The 19096-nt window shown below is 44.8% G+C and overlaps 1 protein-coding gene across 4 annotated transcripts in view; it reads right to left on the reverse strand.

Annotated features, from left to right (window-relative positions):
• Positions 1–19096, reverse strand: part of LOC111970419 (ubiquitin-associated protein 2) — a 31675-nt gene that overhangs the window by 7863 nt on the left and 4716 nt on the right. For 2 of the 4 annotated variants that reach the window (XM_023997134.2, XM_023997135.2), the window contains exons 5-20: positions 15177–15345; positions 13107–13241; positions 12947–13013; positions 12743–12840; positions 12384–12436; positions 12001–12071; positions 11389–11536; positions 10921–11212; positions 10263–10522; positions 6482–6669; positions 5891–6164; positions 5541–5577; positions 5278–5446; positions 3560–3608; positions 2988–3459; positions 2781–2872 (exon numbers count right to left, since the gene is read on the reverse strand). In XM_023997134.2, the coding sequence (XP_023852902.1) occupies positions 2781–2872; positions 2988–3459; positions 3560–3608; positions 5278–5446; positions 5541–5577; positions 5891–6164; positions 6482–6669; positions 10263–10522; positions 10921–11212; positions 11389–11536; positions 12001–12071; positions 12384–12436; positions 12743–12840; positions 12947–13013; positions 13107–13241; positions 15177–15345 (2574 nt within the window). The remainder of the gene's footprint in view (positions 1–2780; positions 2873–2987; positions 3460–3559; positions 3609–5277; positions 5447–5540; positions 5578–5890; positions 6165–6481; positions 6670–10262; positions 10523–10920; positions 11213–11388; positions 11537–12000; positions 12072–12383; positions 12437–12742; positions 12841–12946; positions 13014–13106; positions 13242–15176; positions 15346–19096) is intronic. The other 2 variants (XM_023997137.2, XM_023997136.2) reach the window with 2 other exon arrangements.

Below are 19096 nucleotides of genomic sequence, written 5' to 3' on the forward strand. Positions count from 1 at the left end.
TGTGTTCCTTTCCAAATCATGTCCAAGCAATTTAATTTACCACGGGTGGACTCCAATCAAGTTGTAGAAACATCAAGGATGATCAATGATCAGAATGCACCGGAGCTCAATTTCGAGTCTCATAGAAAAGGGTCTGAATACTTTTGTAAATAAGGTTTCTGTTGTTTATTTTTAATACATTTGCAAGAATTTCTAAAAACCTGTCGTCGCTTTTTCATTATGGGGTATTGTGTGTAGATTGATGAGGAAATCATTTAATTTAATGTAACAAAATGTGGAAAAAGGGAAGGGTCTGAATACCTCACGAATGCACTGTATATATATATATTTTTTTTATGGCACACGAGACACCTGTCTTATTTGCACCCATCTCAGTGAACTAATGCGAATGCAGAGGCCGAGATTAATCCATTGCGTGGATGGCACAGTCTAAGGGCAGTGTTGCTGCACAACGCACGTCTCTTTCCAGAATGCGCTCTCTCCGGCCAATTTGTGCACATTCATGTTTTCATAACTTCATTGTGTGAATTGTTTGATTGTTAGTGTCTATCAATTCCCCATTACATATATCACCAGTAGTACATTTACCATTMATTTCTATAATTTCTAATCTACAATGTTTGTTTGGTTACGGTAATGGCTGTTAATGCATTCAATATATTATAATTTTTATTTACTGTTCTCATTGTCAGAGTGGACACATTGTTTGCATAGCGAACAACCTATGCCACACTTGTTAGAAACGAGTTTTGTCAATTTAATCATTGTCTTTTGTTTGGAGCGCTCCTGTCAATGTTGAGTAAGGATGCGCACCTGATTACACAGAAGTAGGCCTATAGGCCACCTGGCCTGAGCGCATATGTACCATATAAACCTTTGGAGATCTGATAGTATTTTTGATTGGCTTAATGCACCACCACTAATGAGCTGTGAAGCTTTTCAAAGTAATGTTTTCTTCACCTCAAACAGCAAGCAAACAAWGTCTGTTTTTACATCCATTGAGAATGAMAATAATTACTCAATGTATATGAAAAATCTTTCCAGCTCTATCCCTTTCGTTAACCACAAAAATGTCATGTTCTGATCCAGTGGAAAAACAAATAGCCTACAGCTGTCTCTCCCAAGCTCACTGCGGGCCCAGAATATTTTATACAATGTTGCAAGGAGCTTCAGACCGGACCCAAGTTAATAGTTGATACCATGTTTCAAGTTCGTTGCAGACAGGCCATGCGTAGCCAATATAATTCATTGAATATTTATTTTTATCTGGATATTCTCAACCTGYAGGCTGCAATGTTTGAATTTTTTGTCTTGATAGGCTATTTTTATATAGTTGGCAATGGCAGTAGAAGTTACTTCTTGGTTTGTATCATTTTCATTTAGATAGAATTTTGATCAACCACATTAATGACAGATACAAAGATATAATTATAAATTAAACTGTTCCATGAAAATGTGCATATGAAAACCATAACTGGCACGCAGATCGGTAGAAATGGTAAGATAAACTGGCATTCCACATGAGAAAGTTCACCGACTCCGTGTAGCTTATTACCGGCAACTTCAGGAAGAGTACTGGCAGAATTTGGGAAAGCCAGTAGGAGCGGGAGGAGGATGGTCGGGACAGGTTAAGKTTTTTTTCTTCTGGTTATCTTGAGTCATTTTGTCTCATTTCATCAAACAGTGAGCTTAAAGCATCAGACAAGCTCAATGCATATATAGTTGATTTTATTAAAACACATAGGGTGTGTCTATATATAGAAAAATAGGCTACACGGTTAAACATTTTGACCAATTGATAGGTCAAAAGAACAGATGACTTTCAGTCGACCAAGAATTTTCTATGTCGGGGATAGCCCTAATACATATCAGCATTAATTTGCTCATATATGAACATTATATTGGATCAAATTACATTCATTAGACCTATGATTCATTATAGCTAAATAACTGATTGTAATAGTTTAGTTCCACAATGACATAAAAACACTTTGAAGCTAATTTCTTTAGCTTCTATACTGCAATAGTCAACACACCATTGAAATACAATGGATTTTACACAGCAYACTACAACTCCCAGAGTGCATTTCAACTCCCAGGGGCAATGGTCCGCCCAGGGCTGCTGGCTGGCTAGTGGCTACTGCTAGCAAGCCCAGGCAAAGCTAAGTAGCCTAAATATATTGCCGTCATAGCTAAGTTATGAGTGCATTTTACATTACTTTTGGGTTGTAATCATATTATAATGCTCACATGAATGTCATGCTGAATATTTGTTCATGTCATTGTCACTCAAAAATCATTTGAATTGAGTTGCTAGTAGAATAGCGTTACAATGCAAATGTCATGTGTAAAATAGTTTGTTCTTTTGCAAATAAACCTCCCTTGCACTGCACTGCTTTTCAACACCTTTTGAATACTTGCTTTGGTGGGCTGGCCATCATATGCTCTGTAAGCATTTCCATTTCGGAGCCAGTTCTGTGAAGTTGTGGGACGTGGAGGTATGATGTTTTCATTAGAAGGCATGCTGTTGCTTGCTTTTCAAAAGTGGCACATTCGCAAGAAGCCTGGCTAGTTCACTTCTGCCCCCTTAAGAAGATTCAGAAAAATTACTAGACAGACACGATCCTCTCAATCCGTATATGACGTGAGACACATTTGACAGAAGTACCGAAAGTTAAAATAATCTAGTTCCAAACTGTTTTTTATGTTGTAGTATTGAAAAAGTACCGAAGTTGCGGTATACCGTGCAACACTAATGCACACACACACTCACTCATTACCGGGTAGGCTGGCAGCAGGCCTCCTGGGCCCATGATGTACTGGTTGGGCAGTAGTGGGGGCCCTCCCTGGGACAGGTTAGGATGAGCTTTACCTGGATAATACAAGGACACACACGGCTTCTAGACAACTACAGTTTCACTTGTATGCTTCATGTTTCTGGCTAATTGTGTGTGTGTGTGTGTGTACACAAATATATTTGTGAGTACCAGTTGAGGAGGAGAGCAGCGGTGCGGTCCTGGGGGCCGAGGAGAGGTTTGATTGGGCTGTGGTTCCATTGGCGCTGAGCCCCAGTGCTTGGCTGGCGTGTAGCCCGCTGGTGCCACCCATGCTACTGACCATACTGTTCATGTGGCTCATGGTGCCCATGATGTGAGCCATGCTGCTGTTGACCTGGTGCAGCGACTGGGCCGGGGCCTGGTGCAGCGACTGAGCCTGGGCCTGGTGCAGCGACTGAGCCTGGGCCTGGTGCAGCGACTGAGCCTGGGCCTGGTGCAGCGACTGGGCCTGGGCCTGGTGCAGCGACTGGGCCTGGGCATGGTGCAGCGACTGGGCCTGGTGCAGAGACTGGGCCTGGTGCAGAGACTGGGCCTGGTGCAGAGACTGGGCCGGGGCCTGGCCAGTTGAGTAGGAGCCAGACGAGGGCGCCAGAGAGCTCACACTACTGTCCACACTGGTGTACTACAAAGAGAGGGATAGAGAGAGAGTTAAGGAGGAGGTTGTACTCTGTATAGACCTCTCTAAAATAAATGTGCGTGTGAGTGTGTTATGCCATACTCACAGTGAGAGAGCTGGAGCCGAGCACTGAGGAATGACTACTGCTGCCATGACTACAATGTAGAGAGAAGACCCCTTAACTTTTTCCACATTTTGTTACGTTACAGCCTTATTCTAAAATGGATTAAATGATTTCCCCCCCACAATCAAAACACAATACTCCATAATGACGAAGCGAAAACAGGTTTTTAGAAATTCTTGCAAATTGATTATAAATAAAAAACAGAATTTATGATTTGGAAATGCACACGCCTGTCTATATAAAAAGTCCCACAGTTGACAGTGCATGTCAGAGCAAAAACCAAGCCATGAGGTCAAAGGAATTGTCTGTAGAGCTCCGAGACAAGATTGTGTGGAGGCACAGCTCCGAGACAAAATTGTGTGGAGGCACAAATCTGGGGAAGGGTACCAAAAAATGTCTGCAGCATTGAAGGTCCCCAAGAACACAGTTGCCTCTATCATTCTTAAATGGAAGAAGTTTGGAACCATCAAGAATCTTCATAGAGCTGGACGCACGGCCAAACTGAGCAATCGAGGGAGAAGAGCCTTGGTCAGGGAAATTTCTGACAGAGCTCCAGAGTTCTTCTGTGTAGATGGGAGAACTTTCCAGAAGGACAACCATCTCTGCAGCACTCCACCAATCAGGCATTTATGGTAGAGTGGCCAGATGGAAGCCACTCCTCAGTAAAAGGAACATGACCCCGCATGGAGTTTTCCAAAAGGCACCTAAAGGACTCAGACCATGAAAAACAAAAATGCAACTCCTTGGCCTGAATACCAAGCGTCACATCCGGAAGAAACCTGGCACCATCCATATGGTGAAGCATGGTGGTGGCAGCATCATGCTGTGGGGATGTTTTACAGCAGCAGGGACTGGGAGACTAATCAGGATCAAGGCAAAGATGAATGGAGCAAAGTACAGAGAGATCCTTGATGAAAACCTGCTCCAGATTGCTCAGGACCTCAGACTGGGGTGAAGGTTCACCTTCCAACAGGACAACGACCCTAAGCACACAGCCAAGACAACGCAGGAGTGGCTTCGGAACAAGTCTCTGAATGTTCTTGAGTGGCCCAGCCAGAGCCCGGACTTGAACCCGATCAAACAGAGACCTGAAAATAGCTGTGCAGCCACACTCCCCATCCAACCTGACAGAGCTTGAGAGGATCTGCAGAGAAGATTGGGAGAATCTCCCCAAATAGTTGTGCCAAGCTTCTAGCGTCATATCCAAGAAGACTCGATGCTGTAATCGCTGCCAAAGGTGCTTCAACAAAGTACTCTGTAAAGGGTCTGAATACTTATGTAAATGTGATATCAATTTTACATTTTTTATACATTTGCAAAAATGTCTAAAAGCCTGTTTTTTCTTTGTCATTATGGGGTAATGTGTGTAGATTGATAAGAAAGACAAAAACTATTTAATCAATTTTGGAATAAGGCTGTAACGTAACAAAATGTGGAAAAAGGGAAGGGGTCTGAATACTTTCCGAATGCATTGTATAAAGGACATTCATTAATTTATATATACACCACTTGCCTTCTGCTCTTGATTTAGATATATTCACAATCAAGTATATTCATCTCAATAGATACTAGAAGGTAACWGCATTTGTAGCCTATAGTGGCAAACTTGAATTCTGTATGCATAAATTGCCTCTCACTCACGTCAATACAAGCACACATCCAAAGACGTCAAGGGAAAAGTGAGTAGGCGTGTGTGTTACCTGCTCAGTGTTGCCAAGCTGGCAGAGGGCATGTCGTGTGGCAGACTGGGAAGTGCTGAGCTGTGGGGGGGTATGGAGGAGGGCATGAGGGCAGAGGGGGCAGGAGCACTGCTGGTACTGATGCTCGGAGAGGGAGACTCTGGCTTTGGCGTGGAGGAGGCTGATGAAGCTGGGAAGAAAGAGAGAGAGGGAGAAACAATCACATAATTTAACTACAAAAGTAGCAGCACTGAATGATTGATTTAATGAAATGTGTTACTTACTGTCCATCGCAGACGTCCTCACACCGTTCAGACCGTTCTGTTGAGACGAGCAAACGACCAAGTTTGTATTCTTCACTCAAGTCAACTTATCTTTATTATCCGACAGTGGGAAATTATTTTATCATACAACAACTGGTGCGTCTCACAATTACACAAGCCATGACACTGTGTGGGAGGGTCTTATTCATTAGTGCACACCGTAGCGAAACGTTTTGCAACGGAAAATAAAAACAAACGCTTCTTATTGGACAAGTTCAGGTCGTTCCTCCATGTTTCAGTCCGTTTGGTGCCGAACGACTTTGACTCCGGTGGCCTTCAATGTTAGATAGATAACCTAAACATTGACTCACCATGATTGGTCCGGGGGCCTCTTTGCTCTGGGAGAAGGCCAGGCGTGAGTGAGGGGCCACAGGCCCACAGTCATAACCGCTTCCCAGTGAGACGAAGGGAGAAGTGGAGGAGGAGGAGGGCACTGAGGAGGAAATGGAGGAGGAGGGAGTGGAGGAGCTGACCATACCCATAGCGGAGGGGGCGAGGCTGGGCATGGCCACCGACGGGGAGTGGTAGATGGGCTCAGAGGAGGACAGAGGGAGGGGAATGGAGAGAGGGGTGCCCATAGATTCACTGGTGACAAACAGAGAAGAAGGTTTTAGTTATAAACATGCCATAAGTACAAGTTCATAGTATAAAGTATTTAAATAGACTTCTAGTCCAAGGGGTGTGGTTGTATGGTCTTCAGTCTGTTGGCCACCCCTGTGATCTGTTCAGGAGAGTGCAACATAACAGAATACATATAGCTAGGCATAGAATAACATAGAAATGTTGTGCAGAACAGATAGACAATCTACAATCAGGACAAAGGAGAATCACGTAAACTCATTACTTTCTATCTGCAACATTTAACCTAACTGAATACACCTGTGGTAAAAATTGTGACCCACCTGAGGGGTTTGGAGTAGAGGTTGGTCTGGCTCTGTGGGGCGGGGGCCCTGGAGGCCACGCTGACACATGTCTCCACGGGGCCAAAGTCCGGCAGGGCCGCCTCCGAGCCAAAGTCCAGCGCTCCGAACTGAACGTTGAGACCGGGGATGTCGGCAGAGCCGGGCATTTCCACCGCCGACGATGGGATCTGGACAGGAGGGGAGGGAAAGCTCTCACGCAGAGTGGGCATACTGTCGGTAACATTATCATTTACAATCCTTGTATCTGAGAAGATCAGCCTGTGTAAGGATCTGCAAAGATTTGCTTWTCTTGATCCCCAATACCCTCAAACGCCCTTAGCTTCTTGGTTTAGAGCAATGCTCTACAATGCTAGGCATTGATCAATTAAGCATCAAGACATTGATTAGATCAATCAGGTGTGTTAGATGGCGCCGGAGAAGAAGGCTGACGTTTTACGTGTTCCTATCCAATTGTGTTTTTTTGTTTGTTTGTTGGCATTGTTTGTAACTTATTTTGTACATAATGTTGCTGCTACCGTCTCTTATGACCGAAAATAACTTCTAGACATCAGGACTGAGATTACTCACCACGGACTGGCAGAATCCTTTTTTTCCTTTAACGAGTGACGAGCCTGATGCGAATGATATACTGCTTTCCCGGGAACAGGCCCAGATCCCCGTCATTTGCGTGAAGAGAAGGCGGAGAAAARGGGGCCGGAGGGCGGGTTGCCTTCTGAGAATTCGTATGCGATTGAATAAACCCCCACCTCCTTCCATTCTGCTAGCAAACGTGCAATCTTTGGAAAATAAAATCAATGACCTACGCGGAAGATTAAACTACCAGCGGGACATTCAAAACTAATATCTTACGCTTCACGGAGTCGTGGCTGAACGACGACGTTATCAACATACAGCTGGCTGGTAATACACTGCACCAGCAGGATAGAACAGCGGCGTCTGGTAAGATAAGGGGCGGCAGGACTATGTATTTGTGTAAATAACAGCTGGTACACAATATCTAAGGAAGTCTTGCTCACATGAGCTAGAGTATCTCATGATAAGCTGTAGACCACACTATCTACCTAGAGAGTTTTCATCTGTATTTTTCATAGCTGTCTACATTCCACCACAGACTGATGTTGGCACTAAGACCGCACTAAATKAGCTGTTTTCCGCCATAAGCAAACAGGAAAACGCTCACCAAGAGGTGGTGCTCCTAGTGGCTGGGACTTTAATGCAGGGAAACTATCAGCATGTTAAATGCTAAAATTAAAAATAAAAAAAATAAAAAAAACTCTGGACCACCTATACTCCATACACAAAGCTCTCCCTCGCCCTCCATTTGGCAAATCTGACCACAATTCTATCCTCCTGACTCCTGCTTACAAGCAAAAATTAAAGCAGGAAGCACCAGTGACTAAATCATTAAAAAAATGGTCAGATGAAGCAGATGCTAAGCTACAGGACTGTTTTGCTAGCACAGACTGGAATATGTTCCGGGATTCCTCCGATGGCATTGAGTACACCACATCAGTCATTGGCTTCATCAATAAGTGCATCGATGACGTCGTCCCCACAGTGACCGTACGTACATAACCCAACCAGAAGCCATGGAGTACAGGAAACATCCGCACTGAGCTAAAGGCTAGAGCTGCCGCTTTCAAGGAGCGGGACTCTAACCCGGAAGCTTATAAGAAATCCCGCTATGCCCTCCGATGAACMATCAAACAGCCAAAGCGTCAATACAAGAATAATATTGAATCATACTACACCGGCTCTGACGCTCATCGGATGTGGCAGGGCTTGCAAACTATTACAGACTACAAAGGGAAGCACAGCCGAGAGCTGCCCAGTGACACGAGCCTACCAGATGAGCTAAACTACTTCTATGCTCGCTTCAGGGCAAATAACACTGAAACATGCATGGTAGCACCAGCTGTACTGGAAGACTGTGTGATCACGCTCTCCGCAGCCGATGTGAGTAAGACCTTTAGACAGGTCAACATTCACAAGGCCGCAGGGCCAGAAGTATTATCAGGACATGTACTGCGAGCATGCGCTGACCAACTAGCAAGTGTCTTCACTGACATTTTCAACCTCTCCCTGTCTGAGTCTGTAATACCAACATGTTTTAAGAAGAACACCATAGTCCCTATGCCCAAGAACACTAAGGTAACCTGCCTAAATGACTACCGACCCGTAGCACTTACGTCTGTAGCCATGAAGTATTTTGAAAGGCTAGTCATGACTCGCATCAACACCATTATCCCAGAAATCCTAGACCCACTCCAATTTGCATACCGCCCTAACTGATCCAAAGATCATGCAATACCTATTGCACTCCACAATGCCCTTTCCCACCTGGACAAAAGGAACACCTATGTGAGAATGCTATACATTGACTACAGCTCAGCATTCAACACAATAGTGCCCTCAAAGCTCATCAATAAGCTAAGGACCCTGGGACTAAACACCTCCCTCTGCAACTGGATCATGGACTTCCTGACGGGCCACCCCTAGGTGGTAAGGGTAARTAACAACATCCGCCACGCTGATCCTCAACACAGGGGCCTCTCAGGGGTGCACGGCCAGGCACGACTCCAACACCATCATTAAGTTTGCCGATGACACAACAGTGGTAGGCCTGATCAACGACGACGACGAGACAGCCTATAGGGAGGAGGTCAGAGACCTGGCCGTGTGATGCCAGGGCAAAAACCTCTCCCTCAACGTGATCAAGAGAAAGGAGATGATTGTGGACTACAGGAAAATGAGGACCGAGCACGCCCCCCATTCTCATCGATGGGGCTGTAGTGGAACAGGTTGAGAGTTTTAAGTTCCTTAGTGTCCACATCACCAACAAACTAACATGGTCCAAGCACACCAAGACAGTCGTGAAGCGAACACGACAAAACCTATTCCCCCTCAGGAGACTGAAAAGATTTGGCATGGGTCCTCAGATCCTCAAAAGGTCCTACAGCTGCACCATCGAGAGCATCCTGACTGGTTGCATCACTGCCTGGTATGGCAACTGCTCGGCCTCCGACCGGCAAGGCACGACAGAGGGTATTGTGTACGGCCTAGTACATCACTGGGGCCAAGCTTCCTGCCATCCAGGACCTCTATAACAGGCGATGTCAGATGAAGGCCCTAAAAATTGTCAAAGACTCCAGCCACCCTAGTCATATACTGTTCTCTCTGCTACYACACGGCAAGCGGTACCGGAGCGCCAAGTCTAGGTCCAAGAGGCTTCTAAACAGCTTCTACCCCTAAGCAATAAGACTCCTGAACTAATCAAATGGCTACCCAGACTATTTGCATTCCCCCCTTTTTTACTCCGCTGCAACTCTGTTATCATCATCTATGCATAGTCACTTTAATAACTCCACCTACATGCACATATTACCTCAACTAACCGGTGCCCCCGCACATTGACTCTGTACCGGTACCCCCCCGTATATAGTCTCGCTATAGTTATTTTACTGCTGCTCTTTAATTACTTGTTATTTTTATTTCTTATTTTGTATTTTTTGTAAACTGCATTGTTGGTTAGGGGCTCGTAAATAAGCATTTCATTGTAAGGTCTACCTACACCTGATGTAATCATCCCATGTGACTAATAAAATTTGATTTGATTTGGTTTAGAACTAGGCTAAGAGCCTTAATAGCAAAGGTTGACCTGCACACTGGGTGAATCTCAGGTCTTTCCTTGATTCCCCCCGTCTTTGATTCCTTGACTTCACACAGGGAATCGAGGAAAGACTTGACTTTGGTTCCTTACCTTGGAGGTGGGAGGTATCCTTCGTTTCTGAGCCTTTAGCTGCGGAATGCGGTGCTGCAGCGAGCTGCTGCCCTGAGGGTCCGGCCCTGCGCTGGGGGCAGGCTTGGCACCGATGGCGGCCAGGGGGGGTCCCTGGCTGGGGGAGGGGGATTGGGCTGGCGGGGGGCTGGACTGGCGCGCCATGGGCAGAGAGGGGGCGCCGTGTCTCTGGACTAGATGGCTCAGCACCAGGGACGGCTCAGGCTGCAGTCTAAACTCCCCTGGAGGGCAAAAACACACAAACACAGATCAGCCAGGCATATGGACACAAACACCACATGAAGACATTTGGTCATGTATTTTTTGAAGCCATATGCCAGGTATTTGAAATGATAGATGAATTTGTTAAATCTCWAATTAAATCTGACAAAAAGTATTTGAGTGGGTGGGTGTTCTATCTTCGTGGGGATGTGAAATCCCCAAAAGTCCACACAAGGACAGTAAAACAAGGAAAATTCTTCCCACGTACCCCACTAGGACAAAGGCTTTTTTAAACTTAGGGGTTAGGTTTATGGTTAGGGCTACAATTAGGGTTAGCGGTTAGGTAAAATAGGATTTTGAATTGAAATAAAGTTTAGGTCCCCACGAGAATAGAAAAACAAGTGTGTGTGTGTCTCACGGCTGAAGTGGGAGGTGAGTGAGGTGGTGGTGGTGCTAGGCTCTGGGGTCTTGATGTCCCAGCTGGAAGTGGAAGGCGGAGGGAGGACCGGTGGTGCTACTCCTAACCCTGGGAGTCTACTCCCCAGAGAGGTGCTGCTGGTCCCCTGTGTGCTGGGAGGGGGGGCTGCCTGGGAGGAGGGGAGAGGACCCAGGCCTGGGCCCTTCAGCTGCTCCAAGATCTGGGCCCCTGGACTGGACTGACTCCTCTTAGACTGACCCAGGTCCCCAAAACCTGCCCCCAGCACTGACGACTGGCAGGGAGCGAGCGAAACAGAGAGTTAGATTGGGGTGCTCGCAAATTGTTTAAGACATATTTTCAGAATTAATGGGGCGCTATGATAATACAACAAAAATATGGTGATCATGTACAGGAAATATGTATCTGAAAACTGTAAAGGAAACGAGTGTGTGGCAGGGTATGGCTCACCAGGGCGGCATGTGCGTAGCTGGTACTGCCTGTGCCGATGGCCGACCCGTTGCGGGCGGGGTGATGGTGGGAGTTTGTGAAGACCAGGCTCTGAGAGGGGGCCTCTTCTCCTCCCACTGGCTTCTGCAGCATAGACGCATGGTCCAGGCTACAGGAGATACACATACAATTATTACAACATAATACTATTTCTATTATACACATACACAGTCAGAATGGGGACCTGCTTTAGAGATATACATCACAGCCACTATGAAAACYCTGTCTACAGGTGAAGGATCCATACATCCAGGATATTGTGCATGTATAGAGCTGGGCCAAACATATCACTCCATGGAATAAACCTGGCAAAGAGGTAAAACTGTTGTTTTGTGCACCGCTGGGCACTAGTATTGTCCTATATTTTGTGCGCCGCCCTATGGGACTCCCAATCACAGCCGGTTGTGATACAGACTGGGATCGAACCAGGGTCTGTAGTGACGCCTCTAGCACTGASATGCAGTGCCTTAGACCGCTGGACCACTCGGGAGCCCATATATATACAAACACAATACCAAAATCAGTGTTGAAATGTGCCCTAGTTGGTTGTGCGGATGTTGAGCAGGGAGTTACCTTTGCCCAGGTGTGATGTTGTTCTGAGGTGCCGGTGCACTTGAGGCAGTGAACACTTTGGTCTCAGAGAGCTGAGGGAAGACAGCGAGAGGGTTACTGAGTTGGTGACAAATGCAATAGGCAGAGTTGTGAGATGCAAGCAAATCTATGGTTTTGTTCAATTACAATCTAACACTGTCCAYACTGTCAACACTGATCTAACACTGTCCACTTCAAGGAAAGCTCCATATCAACTAGCATAAACCTTTTTAACAAACAACTAACGCTGTATGATAACTTGTATATTGTATTTGTTCCATCTGAAGATACATCTCCAAAACGTGAACATAAGACTCACAGATCCCTCCACCCCCTGACCACTACTCCCCAGTACTCAGACTCACATCCTCGCTCCAGTCCTCAGCAGCCCAGTCCTCCAGTGTACTCCTCCAGGCCACTGCATGGGGAACACCAGTGAGGGGTTAGAGGTTATTGAATACAGGTCAGAGATGAAGGGGGAAAAACAGAGGCTTTATGAAGAGGCGTTAGAATATGAACTGAAGTCCAGGGACATTTCCCTAGCACCAGTCTACAAGGAACATTAAAAACAATGAACACATCCTGACCAATGAATACATCCTGACCAATGTTCAAAACGATGCAGTAATGATGTGATATTTTTTCAACTCTGCACCTGGGGAAATTGGTGGATGTGTGCACACAATTTTTTGAAAAGCCCAGTGTTTCATGGTCCTGGCCTCACCTGTCCCGTCTGTGCTGTTGATGGCTCCTGACTCCCAGGAGTCATCTTGTGTGGCCCCTGTCCTCTGTTCTGCAGTGTAGTCTGCTGGGTTAAAGGTCCTGAGGAGAGGAGGGGTCTAGGTGTAAGAAAAAGCAGTGTACGAGGAACCAGACAGGTGTGTGTGTAAGAGTTGGTGTGTGTAGGTGTGTGTATTCCATAACTCACCCCATTCCCTGGGCTGAGAACCTGCTTCCCGCTGGCACCCTGCCCCTTCCTCTGCCTCCAGATCCGACTGTAGCACACACACAGACAGACACACACTAGGTCAACACATAGAAAGCATGGAACCAAACAAATTGTGTGTAGTTAAGATACCACAAGTTACCTGGGAGTGTTGACTGGAACACATGAGAAAGTGCCACTAAATGACACTCACCTCTACCCCCTCGCCCCCCCCTGCGGCCTCGCTCTGACCCTCTGTCCACAGGGACCGCTTCCACACCATTCTCCTCTGGCCGCACTGCTCAGAGAGACAGAAAGAGAAAGGGGAAGGGACTTAGTAACTGGGTAAAATGATGTGTTGCCTTTTAACCAATTCTGCTAAATAGTGCATCAATGACTAATAATGGCTTAGTGACAAATAGGCTGCCAATAAATTCTTAGTAAATGCTCCATGCAGTGTTCCCTAATCCAAGGTATGGTCAATGAAATAAACACACAGACTCTAATACCCTTTACAGACAGATTATATGGTGTATTGGCTTTAAAAAAAATGCTGGCAATGTTTTATAGAGCCCAAATCATACAGTCCCATTTTTACCACATTCTTGCCGGGATAAGTCTTTTATATCACCCATGCACATGCCGGCAAGTTCAGGAATAGGAGTAGGCATGAGCGATGTGGGTGGACGTCTATTTTAATACATCCATTAAATATACGCCATCACAAAGAAACCCATTATTAATGTGTTCTAGGCAGGTCCTAAGAAACATTATAAGACTAATAAAATGTATTTTCAAAAGAATAGAAAGGCATGTTTTGAGTTTAATTAAGTTACTGGTCTGTGCACCCTACAGCCTACGCCATGCTCATGAAATCAACAGTTATTTTAACAGAGGACTCACTTAGGCTACCCTGATCACAGTCAACACATAAGAATATAATGTAACAGAATAAAATACAAATAATATTTTCCCACACTTCCGCTTTTTTGATCCACGTTTTATCTCTTTCCTACCCTCACTCCACTTTGTCGGCAGCAGGCATAGGGTCTTACATTGAGAGTATCTTCATCATCAATCTATACTTTCAAAAGCATGCGAGTCATTTCACAACCTCCGCTGGCTTTTGGAGTCATCTACATGCAATCGAGCAAAAATAATAGGTCTAAACTTTATTTAGGCTACATTATTGAATGCTAAATGTTTCTGATCAGTGATAGATGAGCAAACGAATAGATGAGTTAAACCACCTCCACTTATTTTCCCAGCCAGAGAATTAACCAAATATACAGATGGAGAGTCAGTTAAACAAAATCCCATTGGTTGATTAAGACACAGGCTTTTGGTTGGGAGTAGACCTGACTGCAAGTCAAGAGCAAAATTATCAACTTGTTGGATAGCATGCTGGCAAAATGTTCTGATCAGTGCTAATGAATGAGCCAACTAGACAAGATGATCATGAGCAGAACGCACCTCAACTTAGCTAACATTTCCACAGCCTAATTGTAGCCTAACCAATAGCCAAACAGCGAATCGGTGAAAAGAAAAATCTGAAATGTATTGATTTATCAAGACCCCACGCTTGTCTCAAAGCGGCAGGAAACAGTGCTCAAATAGTTGACCACACGTCAGACTATTGCTTCAAATGTATTATAATAATTGGAAGACTGAGTTTCAGGAAGCAACAATTTGATGATGCCTTCAATGACATTAGCCTACTTTATCCCCATATTTTTCGTAATTCTGTCATATTTATTCCCAGTTATTCTCTATGGAGCCATCCCGTTGTGGCTAAGAAAACATTGCATGTGGTGGGCTATGCAAAGAAATAGGTGAAGTGACATGCCTCGCAAAGTTTAGAGGATAGTAGCAACCAAGAGCTTAAGAGCATAGTGCATGCCAATCGCGTCTCAACATTACGGCTACATTTCATACTAAGCCGAAGGCAGGCCTTTACCGCAATCATGACTAGGTCGGTTCGCGGAAATAAAAGTTTAGGCCTTGATACCGGCAACACCATTCAGATATAAAGAAAAGGCGGAAAAGGTTGGTGGGATGCTAAAGTTGGCGGGAAAACATATTGGTTTGAAAGGTAATAAACAACTGAAATCCTAGAGAGCTGCAGACTTTGACTTATCATTCACCCTGGCTCTTAGGTGATCAATTAGGCAGTGTTATAATGCCTTGTTTATTAACAAATGGATAGAATTTGAGAGACTCCGTGGCCCCCTACCTCTCTCCCCCTGGCGGCTGCGATTGCTGGCCCCTCTGCCTCTCCGGTTGCTTCCCCCGCGGCCCCTGCTGACCTCCCTCTCTCCTCCTCTCTTCTCCCGGTTCTCCTTGCCCTCCGCAGGACCGTCCTTCGCTAGGGGTTTCTTTTTCCCCACTGTCTCCCATGAGGTCTGAGAGAGAGAGAGAGAAGTTTTAAAAAGTTTGATCTCTCCTTATTGACACATCCTCACTTGCTTTGAAAGGGGGGGTGTATAGGGAAATGGGAGCAAGAGGTGGAGGGATGGAATTAGAGGGGGTGATAAGAGTAGAGGAAGGGAAAGAAGGGGAAGAGAACGACAGATTAAAAGGTTACAAGTCAGATCCTACAACTGCTTGAACTTCTTCCTTTCCCATGAACTTCAAAATAGTCCATGTGAGATAATGTATTTATGTAATCGACATACCACTACATGTGGTTGTGACTACAGGTCGACCGATTAATCGGAATGGCCGATTTCAAGTTTTCATAACAATCGTTTTTTTTTTTACACCTTTATTTAATCTTTATTTAACTAGGCAAGTCAGTTAAGAACACATTCTTATTTTCAATGACGGCCTAGGAACGGTGGGTTAACTGCCTCGTTCAGGGGCAGAACGACAGATTTTTACCTTGTCAGCTCGGGGGGTTCAATCTTGCAACCTTACAGTTAACTAGTCTACGCTCTAACCACCTGATTACATTGCACTCCACGAGGAGCCTGCCTGTTACGCGAATGCAGTAAGCCAAGGTAAGTTGCTAGCTAGCATTAAACTTATCTTATAAAAAACAATCAATCAATCATAATCACTAGTTAACTACACATGGTTGATGATATTACTAGTTTATCTAGCGTGTCCTGCGTTGAATATAATCGATGCGGTGCGTATCGTTGCTCCAATGTGTACCTAACCATAAACATCAATGCCTTTCTTAAAATCAATACACAGAAGTATATWTWTTTTTTTACCTGCATATTTAGCTAAAAGAAATCCAGGTTATCAGGCAATATTAACAAGGTGAAATTGTGTCACTTCTCTGGCGTTCATTGCTCGCAGAGTCAGTGTATATGCAACAGTTTGGGCCGCCTAATTTGCCAGARTTTTACGTAATTATGACATAACATTGAAAGTTGTGCAATGTAACAGGAATATTTAGACTTAGGGATGCCACCCGTTAGATAAAATACGTAACGGTTCCGTATTTCACTGAAAGAATAAACGTCTTGTTTTCGAGATGATAGTTTCCGGATTCGCCCATATTAATGACCTAAGGCGCGTATTTCTGTGTGTTATTATGTTATAATTAAGTCTATGATTTGATAGAGCAGTCTGACTGAGCGATGGTAGGCACCAGCAGGCTCGTAAGCATTCATTCAAACAGCGCTTTCGTGCGTTTTGCCAGCAGCTCTGCTGTTTATGACTTCAAGCCTATCAACTCCTGAGATGAGGCTGGTGTAACCGATGTGAAATGGCTAGCTAGTTAGCGGGGTGCGCTCTAATAGCGTTTCAAACGTCACTCGCTCTGAAACTTGGAGTAGTTGTTCCCCTTGCTCTGCATGGGTAACGCTGCTTCGAGGGTGGCTGTTGTCGATGTGTTCCTGGTTCGAGCCCAGGTAGCGGCGAGGAGAGGGATGGAAGATATACTGTTACACTGGCAATACTAAAGTGCCTATAAGAACATCCAATAGTCAAAGGTTAATGAAATACAAATGGTATAGAGAGAAATAGTCCTATAATAACTACAACCTAAAACTTCTTACCTGGGAATATTGAAGACTCATGTTAAAAGGAACCACCAGCTTTCATATGTTCTCATGTTCTGAGCAAGGAACTTAAACGTTAGCTTTCTTACATGGCACATATTGCACTTTTWCTTTCTTCAACACTTTGTTTTTGCATTATTTAAACCAAATTGAACATGTTTCATTATTTATTTGAGGCTAAATTGATTTTATTGATGTATTATATTAAGTTAAARTAAGTGTTCATTCAGTATTGTTATAATTGTCATTAAAAATTGTCCGATTAATCGGTATCGACTTTTTTGGCCCTCCAATAATCGGTATCGGTATTGAAAAATCATAATCGGTCGACCTCTAGTTGTGACCCTGTATACCCCTCCTACTGCAGTCTCACAACGTCACTGACAAAGACAGACATCATGAAGGATTCACGACCACAGGGTTGCGGGAGCAGCAGTAGTAGATTGGGCTTGATTGGAAGGGCTGTGGCAAGGCATGGAGCGATTCATTGCCTACAGAAAATGTAGCTACTCTATTGTTCCTGCAAGCATGGGKGGAGGCCGATGATAGAGGGCACCATCAGACCAACTCCTTGAACTTTGCAGTTGTCTCTCAAAAACACTATTTTCTGCACATGCTGCACAAAAACCTGTCCCTGATATTCACACCTCAATACAACACATTACATTTAACTTCACACTTTTTGGATATTGGATGTAGAACTCATTCTGATATGACATATCTGACATCACGCTCTGAACTCCCATATTCTATTTGTAGGACACGTAGAGATGCATTGTGTCATTAATTTCGATATGAGTAACATGGGTTTTGTTTTCACATGTTATTTCTGCACTTGTTTGCACTGTGCTATATTCTTTGGGCACCATGTTGTTTCAATAAATATCTTTCTTTTGCCTTCAGGCCTCAGTTTTGGATCTGTTCCTTTTTTTGACAGTGTGCAGGTCTCTATTTCTTCCAGTATTGTTATTTTGACTTATACGCACCTGGAACAGACACTTTCAGTAGTAAGGACCTTAAAAGAGCGCAGAAGGCCTCTGATCAGATGTGAGTAACATACCATTATTTAGTGATCACACAGGGAGAAAATCTGCTTGCATCTCACTTTCATAGCTCAATGAGTAACACACTGAGTCCAAAGGCCGACACAAAACAACGCAGCCAGAGGAGAGGGTACCGGAGTGGTCTTCTAGTGAGGCCTCGGATGCGCGCACACCACCCACCGCTTCCGAGTATACTACTCACTAATGTCCAGTCCCTAGTTAACAAAGTCGATGAAATCAGGGCAAGAGTTGCTTTCCAAAGGAGATATCCAAGATTGTAACATACTCTGTTTCACGGAAACATGGCTAGCTTGGGACATGCTGTCGGAGCCCGTACAGGAACAATGGGATTTTCAGTGCAACGGGATTTTCAGTGCATCGCACCGACAGGAATAAACATCTCTCCGGTAAGAAGAAGGGTGGGGGAGTATGTTTCATGATTAACAACTCATGGTGTAATTGTAACAACATGCAAGAACTCAAGTCCTTTTGTTCACCTGACCTAGAATCAATCAAATGCCGGCCGTATTATCTCCCAAGAGAACTCTCCTCCGTTATCGCCACAGCCGTGTATTTCCCCCTGCAAGCGGATACAAAAGACGGCCATCGAGGAACTTCACTGGACTTTATGCAAACTGGAAACCATATATCCTGAGGCTGCATATATTGTAGCTGGGGATGTTCTCAAATCAGCTTTGTTAAAAAGGCTACCTAAATTCTATCAGCATATCGATTGCAGTACACGAGCGAGTAACACGCTCGACCATTGCTACTCTACCTTCTGCAATGCATACAAGGCCCTCCCCCGCCCTCATTTTGGCAAATCCGACCATGACTCCATCTTGTTGCTCCCCTCCTATAGGCAGAAACTAAAACAGGAAGCGCCCGTGCTTAGGTCTATCCAACGCTGTCTGACCAATCGGATTCCACGCTTCTAGATTGCTTCGATCACGTGGACTGGGATATGTTCCGGGTAGCCTCAGACAATAACATTGACGTATACGCTGACTCAGTGAGCGAGTTTATAAGGAAGTGTATAGGAGATATTGTACCCACTATGACTATTAAAACCTTCCCAAACCAGAAACCGTGGATTG

Source organism: Salvelinus sp. IW2-2015, linkage group LG11, assembly GCF_002910315.2.
Source record: "Salvelinus sp. IW2-2015 linkage group LG11, ASM291031v2, whole genome shotgun sequence".
In the NCBI taxonomy this organism is placed as follows: Eukaryota; Metazoa; Chordata; class Actinopteri; order Salmoniformes; family Salmonidae; genus Salvelinus; species Salvelinus sp. IW2-2015.